We start from the raw sequence: 10,900 nt of genomic DNA, 5'->3' as shown, positions 1-10,900 counted from the left end.
CCCAGTTGGGCGGTGTCCCAGTTGGGCGGTGCAGCAATAAGGCGGTGGGGGAGCCTTTCCAACAGACTGTAAAGCAAGCGATCTTCATCCCATTCATGCGTTTATCGTGCGCTAAATATAACGATTGCATTCACCGCGGCGCTCGGGCGCGAAGAGCAGGACCAAGGTCGGCTGGCCTTCGCGCCGCTTGCAATGTCGTGGACAATAACTGTGACATATAACCATTGTATTGCTCATCAAATTTTCTGCGAGAAATCAATGGGGTCTCATAGCTGTACGCTTACCCGCCTAACGCTACACCGCCCAAATGGGACACCGCCCAACTGGGATTTTCCCTATCCAATGCGCTTTTCAATGTCACCTATTTCACCCATTCATAAACCGATGGCACCAACCAGCTCAGCGGGAGCAACTAGGGGTTCAGAGTCTTGCCCAAGGACACTTCAACATGTAGACAGGAGGAGCCAGGATTTGAACCGCCGACCCATGGATGGCCAACCTGTTCTACCTCCTGAACTACAGCCGCCCCCGGAAGTGTGTCTTGAAATATAGGCAATTAACAGCTAAATATTTCTTTCAACACTGATGGATTGTGGTTCTTCATCTGCAATCCAACATACTCAGATACATGCTTACAAATTATTAACAGATTAACCACTTCAGCCCTGTACTTCATTGTACAAATAGCGAAAATAGCTGATATACAAGCCGACAACGCAAACAACATTTTTTATTTATTATTATTATTATTATTTTTTTTTTTACATATTTTTGGGAAAGATTTACCTTGTAATCCCTATTTTGGGACGCCAGAGGTGAATCTATTATGAAAAGAATAGTTGGTTGCAACTCCTAGTCTATTGGTTCTCAAAGAGTGGTCCAGGGCCCTTTTTTTATCACAGTAGAACAGTAATAGGCTATTATGCTTGTACAGAAAGTATACATCTTCAAATGTTGGTCTGATGGTAATGGTTAACAGGCAACCATACAGGGAGAAAGAGAACTATTAGGCCTATTATAAAAATGAATCTATTGTAGCCTGTGGTCATGAGAAAATATGCCACAGAAATCAATGCAGATTCTCATATTTCTAGTGCTTTAGTCACTGAGCTTTGGGTGTATGAAGAGCCCCCCTGTGTGACTCTACAGCGGCACCCAGTGGTACTCTAACGTTACTTGATAGTTCATTGTTCTCAAGCGAACGGCTTTGGCTTTCTTGTTGGTGTGATCTGCTATGTAAGATCTATACAATACACAGATTCAGTTTAACGAATGTAAATTAAGCCAACGGAAGTTTCAACTGGCCATAACAAATCTACTGAACAGCAGAACTGAACGTTAATTAAACACATTAATTCGCGCACATGACCCACAACGGCGCCGTGGCTTAGTTGGTTAAAGCGCCTGTCTAGTAAACAGGAGATCCTGGGTTCGAATCCCAGCGGTGCCTTTTGCCCATGAGCCACTTTTTGACGGTGGGAAAAGTACAGTACACTTCAGGACTCCCTTTCACTGCTTATTAAGTGTGCAAAATGCGCTGCTTGTTCTCATAATATGGTAATAATCATGGTATGATGGTGTGACATTCTCAGACCAAGAAAGATGACGTCCATTAATCCAGTGCTTCTAAAGGGGGGTCCGGGGACCTCCAGGGGTCCTTGAGGGAGTTCCAGGGGGTTCAAAGCTAAGTCGTAGTGTACTAACCGTTAGGCTTCATTTGGTTCCCTGTGTACACTCTCAAAGTCAAATCGGAGATAGCCTAATGCAAGTCAGAAGGCAAAAGACCATGAAATTAAATTATGGGGGTCCTTGACTTAATGACTCCTATCTTTTCAAATGCTCCTTGATATGAACAAGTTTGAGAACCATCTGGACTAGGCTTGCTAGTGATGTGTCGTTCATGAGTGATTCGTTCATAAGAATCGAATCATCAGCGATACTCGTGAACGATTCGTTCAAATCCCTGAAATGTGTCGTTCACACCCCCGCCCCCTCCCTTAATCGCCGTGAGTGACGTGAACGAAATGATTTGTTCACTGAAATGAACGGGATGGCCCATCACTAGACTATTCTATGTTTTGTAAATCAAATTAAAACATAAAAATAAACGATATATTTATTTAATAAATCTCAAAAGATACCAATTCGCTGCGAGCAGGGTTCGAACCTGCGCGGGAAGATCCCATTGGATTTCAAGTCCAACGCCTTAACCACTCGGCCATCGCAGCTCGTCCACCCTATCCTCCCAAAAGTCGTAGAAGAAGAAATCCCACCAGGAAAAAGAAAGTGGAAGTTTATCCAGGAGTAGAAGAAGAGAAACGAGGAAAAGTACCTCGAATAATGGAGGAATTAGGAATTAAGCAGTGCTTTAGTGGTTGGGTGCCTGACCGGTCCTTACTTTTGCCATGTCCATGTGTTAAACGGTTTCTAAACACATTTTAAATGATATTTCACGAGGGAAATGAAGTGTTAGGAGTTAGGACCATAGGACGTTAATTAGCAAGCGTCAGGTAGTTAGGATGCTGTTAGCAAGTGTTAGGACCTTGTTAGGAAGTGTTAGGATGTTGTCGTTTGCAGTCCATTCGCTGGCAGTAGCATAAGCATAGTAGGAAACAACTTTTAACCAAGATAACTCCACTGAATGGCACTGCCCAACAGTAGTTTGGCAGTCACTGGTTTAGTTTCAGGCTTTTTAATTACTCATATCCACGAGTAGGTAGCCTACAATGTTTGAGAAACTGGACCGTACTTACGTGTGTTGACAAGAGGCAAGCAGGGACATCGTTTTTGGATGTTAACACGAATAAAAATGCAATGTTGTCCAAACACCGAGTACAATCCTTCGTGTAAGCTTGCTGTATTCCACAAACAGACCAAACAGAGTGTTCAAAACCACTATTTTGCACAAAAGAAAGTGAAGGACAAAACCGATGCTTTCCTCCTGTTCAATCAGCCAACTAATGAATTCCACCGGTGTGATTGCTGCAGGCCTGCAGCTGCACAACACTCACTCACACAGCGCTACACAACTCTAGGTGGTGCTCGTGCACTAGACCAAACCATCAAGACAGTTGTAGACCGATACATGCTTGATTCATTGATTGAATAATTCTTAACAGTTTGTAAAAAGAAAACTAAAAGGAGAAAAAAAGGCACAGATCTATACAAAAGGATGCAAAAAGTAATAATAACCCAACAAGCCTCTATGGCTTATTTCCCTGGAGGTCCTGTCAATACATTGTGATATTTAAATACGTATTTAAAGATGCATTATTTCAAACTAAAAAAAACACGACAATATTCCAATATATAACTAAATGTGAAACATATTTCCCCCCACACTGGTTTGGCTTTCAAAAGCTTGTCATCACTCATCATTCCACTAGATGGCGTCAAACCCTCATTTTATACCAAGCCACTGAAGCCAGCAGAGGTTTGTAATTTGTTCCTTCTAACTTGCCATACAAACCGACGTTTCCAGACCAGTGTTGTTGTCCACTTCAGCACACACGCACGAGCACTGCATGCTGCTTATTCATTCATGTCTGGAGTTATTATCATGTCTCTATTGTTGTGAATTATGATGGAGGCGCAACCTAAACGCACCGCCCTGACGGAGGAGCAGCTGGACATCGCCGGTCAGCCGTACTCCGTGTCGGTCCTCAAGGTGGGTAACTGGGAAGTGATGGAACTTGGAAGTGTTGCTTACGGCTATTAGTCAAGCAACTCTAAATCATATTTTTAATACCTGGAATGAGAAAAGTCCTATATGATTGTATTACATACATTACTGGAACTGGATACTTTAATTCCTGTGGAAATACGCTTAGTCTTTTCTAGGATCTCCTTTTAGTAGACTGTAGACCTTGTAGACCTACCAGTGAACTGTACCGTCATGAAACTGTACCTTTTCCTATGCAAACTTCTAATAAAGTCTTCAGTCAATCAATTAACTCACCAACATTGCAGCTGTAAGCGTCAATTATCCTCTTTCCATCGGCAAGGTTTTTATTTCACAAAAATAATCACAAAATCCTCCATTTGAGCTGCTTTCTTTTCCTTTTTTTTAGAATTGCGTGTTGGCTTTTATACTTGATAGTTTGATAGTGAAGATGGACAGGAAAGAGGGGCAGAGAGACACGCAGCAAAGGTCTTCGGAAACGGGACTCGAACCCGCGACAAGCTGTCAGGCTACATTCTAAACTTTTACCAAATATGGATATCATAGTCTTAGATGTCTGACGTCGTAGACCACATAGATATGGACCATGTATGGATACACTGGTCAGTACCAGTGTGTCGTGGGCATTCCAAGATATGTCCTTAATATTTTCAGGGATCTCCAATATGGGCATAAACGGGACAAGGACTGACACAGAGCTCTCCATATATGGCCATTAATGTATTAGTGAATATTTTTTTTCCCATTGACTTGAATAGAGAAAATTCAAATGGTAAGATGGAATTCATTTGCAAGTGTGACTCGCATCACGGCAACCACACTTGCAATTTCCCAGAATTGCATAAATGGTGCATTTATATAGCGCTTTTATCCAAGGCACTTTACAGAGATTTTGCATTACATTCACCCATTCACACAAAGTACCCCTATCGGTAGGAAACAAATTGACCCTTTTAACTGTGATTATAATACAATATAAATTTGTATTACAACTATCCTAATTATAATGCACTATAATGGATTACAACTGTGATTATAAAGTATTTATGTATTACTATGATAACTATAATATATATTATAATAGTGGTTATAACACAATATAATCTATTATCATGTATTACAACTCCTGGTGGTCTAAATGAAAAGTCAGTGAGTGATCAGTCATTATGAGGTGTTTGGCACTGTTTGGCCTAGCTCAGGCCTACTCTGAATTGGAGTGGATTAGTACCATATTTAGTACCGCTTTCACACCACTCTACCCAGGTCCAGTGGAAAACCTGGCACAAGTGTGGAGTGGTGTGGTGTTGGGCCATGTCAGTGGAAAAGGGGCTAAGTGTTGGAGTTTGTGGAGCAGCACCTGGCTGCAGACACTAGGGTCCTGTTGATGTCCACGGGAGACAGGAACATCAACAAGTGGCAGGAAGTGACCTCACAGTGTCAAGTGACTTCATGCCGCTTGTGGAGGTCACGTGACGTCTCTGCCTTGCAGTCCAAGGCACTACAGTCCCTTTGAGCCGCATTGTCGCTATGTGTACATGTTATCTTTTATCTTTTAGACAACCCAACTCTACCCCCTAACCCTAAACAGAACCTCCATGGGGTAGAGCAAGAAAGAGGTGTGAGGTCACTTCCTGCCACTTGTTGATGTTCCTGTCTCCCGTGGACATCAACAGGACCCTAGTGTCTGCAGCCAGGTAGTCTTGAGTTTGTGAGCACTTGTTTTCAATAGCAACATATTGCTGCCTCCTACATTATGTGCAAAATAGCGTCCTGGATACCAGGACCTTTGAGTGACTATTTCCAACAAGTGCTTCCGAACTTGAACACTTAGAACAATAATCACCTGCACGGAATTTATTGAGAGAAACTAGCACCTTGTGTGCGGTGGATATTTATGAAATGATAGAAAGAGGATCATTTCAGTACAGCTGCAATGTTGGTGAGTTTAACACTGTTTAATACAATCAATCAGATAGGACTTTCATGTCCTGATGTATGGGCTGTCATAGGTTGGTATTGCAACTCTAGATTCCAGATATTAAAAACAGGATCTAGAGTGGCTTGCGGCTAAAAGAAGACGTAGCCTACTCAAATGTTTTACTTAAGTAAAGTCTGTTCGGTATTCAAAATGTAAAAGTAAAAGAGTAAAAGTACAAAAAGTAAACTATACTTAAAGTACTCATTATAAAGTATAAACATTTGCAACATTGAAGTAAAATTATAGAGAATTGGAAGTAGGCTACTCCGGCCAGTAAAGTAAAAACTACAAAAGTAAGTACAGTACTTTAGTAATGTACTTAGTTTATTTTCCACCACTGAAGGTGGGCTACTGCACGCCACAGCCCGACGGGACGTTCCGGGCGGACGGGACCATCTCCCTCGTAAGGGGACCATCCAGGACGCTGCTGGTGGACACCGGGGGGCCCTGGGACCGAGACTTCCTCCTCCACAGGCTGAAGGAGAGGGGCCTGGAGCCGGCAGACGTGCACTGGGTGGTGGGGACCCACGGCCACTCGGACCACGTGGGGAACCTGGGTCTCTTCCAGGCGGCCACGGTGGCTGTGAGCTGTGACATCAGCGAAGGCGACCGCTACCTTCCCAACCAGCTGGCGCAGGGACAGCCTTATCACATCGACGAACATGTAAGTGACAGACGGTGCCTGCCTGGTACAAAATATTTTCAGATGGGGGGTCCACGGCCAAATACATATATTGATTTGACTTGAAAAGAAGCTTTCCGAACTCTAATTCGGTGTAATGCTTTTCAGAAGTTCAGAATGTAGTTGAACCGGACCTTTCCGACGAAACGTTTGGTGGTCGGAGACAGTATGGACAGCCCTTTACATGTTCATCAATGTGATAAGGCCCCAGAAGAGAAGATGTGTGTAAAAAAGAAAAAAGAAAAGAAAATGTATTCAAAGTTTTGTATTTATTTGTCAAAATGTGTCAAAAATAGAAGATATACATTAAGCTCGCAGTGAACGGAGTGATGTGCTTTGAGCTTGTATGTCTGCTATTTTTGAATAGCCCATGCAAACATCTAAAATTACACAGATGCTTTCTTGTAGTCTATAGGACCTGGCTAAGATATGTATGCATATGCACTCAATTTAGGGGAGAATATCTCAACTGTTCTTGACTAATATGACCCCAAGGAACAACTTAAGAACTGTGAGAAATTATCTATCCTGGGTGAAATAGCTGAAAATCACCACGCCCTTTTAAAAATTACTTTTTCTAAACCAGAGGTTTTCAACTGCTGGTCCGTAAACCACTGGTGGTCCGTGAAGGTATTTCATGTGATCCCTGGTCATCCATTCAGTAATATATACAGTGAAGAGTTTTGTTTTGTCTTTGTTCATCATTTTATTTTGGAGAAATGTGGTCATTTGGAATTTGTGTGATATGAGGTCATTGGAGGAGGCTTGTTTCAATTTCAAAAGTACTTCCACAGACTCTTTCAAGAGACATGTATGAAACCTATTTCCTTGTGAAGTAATGGATGAGTTTTCAGACAGTAAAAGCTCAATCTAATATACCTTGTGTATCGATGTATATCTCTGACTGTGGTATTGCCACACTGGTATACCTGAAGAATATTAGTATCATATACAACAGTATTTTGCACAGGGCAAGGTTGGAGCCAGAAAATGACACAAGACTCTGTCCCTGAACACCACTATAGCCAAGAAAATACATGGTGGACCACCTGTAATCATGCCATGGACCATCAGTGGTCCATGGAAGCAGTGCACTAAATGACCTGGTGACCTAAAATGATGAGTCAATGTAGTCAGTTACTGGAAGGTCTGAGGTCAAGACATTCCACAGGAAAGGGAGTTAGAACCTCAAAAGGGGAGAAGGTGTCATCATTATTAGGACATGTGGCTGTTTAATGGCGGGTGTTTGCTCACTCATAAATGTTACACATCAGTATAGTATCAGTTAGCATGAGTTTAATATGGAAGGTTGGATAAAGTAAGAGAAAATAGATCTGTGGTTGGTTCTCAACCTTTTTGGAGCTCCGGACTACCAACATATTTCAAGCAATCTTCAAGGGTCACCCCAACATGGCTTTAACTCGTCTTAGCCCACATATCCCCTACAGTACAACAGTGTTAGGGTGATTGCGATCACAACAGCTCACAACACCTCGCGCTGCTAGGCGTTGTGAACTTGTAGATCGGCTATTTTTGGTAAAGAGGTTTGGTGTAGAGGAGAAAAAGAGCAGACTAAATACATAGTGAAAGGTCAACTTTATTGAGTATTGACGGTTCAAGTGGTTAAATATCTGAAAACACAAATTGACATGAATCCAAAATACACCAGTGATTGTGCTGTCAAACAACGAAACTATATGGAATCTCTGAACAAGTTGTTGGGGTCCCTGCTTCATCTCTCTCTCAACTAAGGGGTCCTTGGCCTGAAAACATTGACTTACAGTAACGATTCAGAACTATTCTCTTCCATTCTCTGTTCTCCCGTGTCTGTCCACCAGGTGTCTCTCGTCCCCACGCCGGGTCACACAGGACGGGACATCAGCGTGCAGGTGACGGGAACCTCTGTGGGCACGGTGCTGGTTGCCGGGGACCTGTTTGAGTGCTGCGACGACGAGGACAGCTGGCGGGAGATGAGCGAGAACCCCGCAGTTCAGGAGGTCCACCGACGGTTGGCGCTGCGCACCGCCGACGTCATCATACCTGGACACGGACTCCCATTCAGGGTCCATAGGAGCTGAGGTCAATATTTAACTCAAAGCCTTTTCGACTCACCCTGAAGCATTTTTCAACTCTCTTCCTTTGTATCATTTAAGTCCATGTCTGATAAACATTTAAAGGTGGTTTTGACCTGGGGGGAAAGTATTTGTATTCGAAGCAGGGGTCAACAGGGGGTGTCCTAAGAGTTACTTCAGTCGGGCTGCCAAATATTTGTGTGATAGGAACATTCTTTTTACATTAACCACTTGAACTATCCCTATTCTGAGGAGAACATTAGCCGAAAACAGCAGATCAACGTGTCTGTGAGCTTCGGCTAAGAGGTTTGTTGTACAAGGAAAAAGAGAAGGGATCAAGTACAGAGCTGAAGGTCTAGTTTAAAAAATAATGAAGTGGTTAAATAACATTTAAAAAAAGAATACAAATTTAACATTAATCCAATAATGTAGTGGGGGTCCCTGCTTCATCTCTCTCTCAGCTAAGGGGTCCTTGGCCTAAAAATGTTGAAGGACTTGAAGACGGAGCGGATATTGCATAATTGTTACAGTGTCCTGCTCTTTAGAATCTGTAGAATGACTATGGGACTATAACAACATTAAACAATATGTTTTGGTGATCCTGACCCTAGAAGAAAAGTTTAGCTACAAGTATTTATTTGGCTACATATTTGGTATTTGTGCCTTACTTTGAACTTCTGAATTCACATTGTAGTACCTGTAAGTAGTAAGTACTGTAGTGTACAGTAATACTTGAGGTTTCAAGCCATGGTATTTATTTTCACTGAGCTATATGCAACAGGACGCACAAGAACAAACACCCATTAAATATCAATAAACCAAATGAATACTTGACATTATTGGGATTGTATTGTATTGGGATATTTATCAGATTGTGTCTATCATAAATGACCTGTTTAATATATTGTCTCAGTCAGGTGGAAACCTCATATGTCCAAAACTGTTACTTGTCAGGATTCAAATTCTAAAATACCGGTAGGTAGCAGATCTACAAGCTCAAAAAATGTGCTTTGTGCCACCGATTCAGTTTTTTATTTCTACCACAGTGGAGTTAAGGGCACATTTTTCCATGTGTGTACATGAATAATGTCTAATTTTAGATAACTCATCCCCATAAAGCCAGTTTATATGTATGACAGCGTTGCTTGCAGATAAAAACTGATTTACAAGCTAATAACGCGTCATGCAACGGAGTAGCCTATAAATTAACCTTTGTCCTTATTCTGGTGCGAACATTTGGCCAAAAATAGCCGATCTACCGATAGGAGCTCATGTGACCTTGTAGATCAGCTATTTTCGGCAAAGACGTGTAGCGAAAACAGGGACTCTAGTCAACGAAGTATAACGGGTGCTTAAGATGGTGATATCCCATCCTTATCTTTCTATCATAACCTTTATTTGAAATCTAATCTGTGGCAGCAAGTTGCACTTTGAAACGTGAGTAATGGTCAGAGCTGTGAGGGTTCTTTGTGTCTTCAGCGTAGGAGACACACAGGGTGTGGGGCTGGGACTCCCTACAGATTATCCTTTTACGACACCAGTACCATGGAGACTCTGGACTGCTCTGCACGCTTACAGTTAGTGAATCTATGAAACATTAAGCGCTTTGGTGTCGCTCCAACTTGAATGGCCCTTACGATGTGAGGCTGGTCAGCAGTGTGGCCGGGGAAATAAGCAACCAGGCCCAGGGTTTCCTGCAGGAAAAAGTCTTGACCAGGGGGGGATCTCATGGCGCACGCGCGAAGCGCGTGTGTCGAAATTTTTTTGATAATTAATTAATGAATTCGAGTAATTAATTCATTTAATTTTTTATATTAATTCTTATTTTTGCCCTATAAAAACACATGAATGTGCCCATGATGACGGAAAACACAACTACATGCTATCATCCACATTTATTCAACATTGAATAACTACGTTTTTCACAGGACAGTGTAACTTGTTTTTTTCCCCCAGGTTAATCAACCAGCACTCGTGCCATATAAATAGAAGTCTACAGCACAGTAAAAAAACAACAACATTGGTGTAAAGTAACTAAGTAGATTTACTTAAGTAGCCTACTGTACTTATACTGTACAAAGGAGATTTTCAGGTATTTGTACTTTACTTGTGTCGTTGTGAGTAAATGAGAAGAGCTCTCTCTCTCTCTCTCTCTCTCTCTCTCTCTCTCTCTCTCTCTCTCTCTCTCTCTCAATCTACGACTCGCTGTGCAGCTGTGTCACTGTCAAGTTGACCTAGGCTAGGCTCGCCTCTCAGAGAACTTCAAAAGAAGTTAACGACCGTCAATTAAGCAGCTGCATGCGCTGCTCTGCTCTCCTGCCAGTGAGGCACAAGTAACTTCACATGGCTGCCATGTTTGAAAGATAGGGTTGGTATGGGGGTTAAACATGCAATGTCGCGATCGCGATCATGCCTAGTACATTGTTGGAGGTCCAAAAAGTTTTTTTGAAAAAAAAAATATTAAAAAAAAAAAAAAATGTTTTTTT

The 10,900-nt window shown here is 42.1% G+C and overlaps 1 protein-coding gene across 1 annotated transcript; it reads left to right on the top strand.

The window, feature by feature from the left end:
- The first annotated feature begins 3,521 nt into the window (after positions 1 to 3,521).
- On the top strand, positions 3,522 to 8,754 carry mblac1 (metallo-beta-lactamase domain containing 1). Its single transcript, XM_080741341.1, has 3 exons — positions 3,522 to 3,667; positions 6,004 to 6,324; positions 8,181 to 8,754. The coding sequence occupies exons 1-3, from the start codon at positions 3,581 to 3,583 to the stop codon at positions 8,418 to 8,420; spliced, it is 648 nt and encodes a 215-aa protein (XP_080597467.1). The 5' UTR covers positions 3,522 to 3,580; the 3' UTR covers positions 8,421 to 8,754.
- The last annotated feature ends 2,146 nt before the right edge of the window (positions 8,755 to 10,900 follow it).

Source organism: Nannobrachium achirus, assembly GCF_963921795.1.
Source record: "Nannobrachium achirus genome assembly, chromosome: 14".
Classification (NCBI taxonomy): Eukaryota; Metazoa; Chordata; class Actinopteri; order Myctophiformes; family Myctophidae; genus Nannobrachium; species Nannobrachium achirus.
Note: the sequence above shows the minus strand (reverse complement) of the source record. Positions and strands in the feature narration are given on the sequence as shown.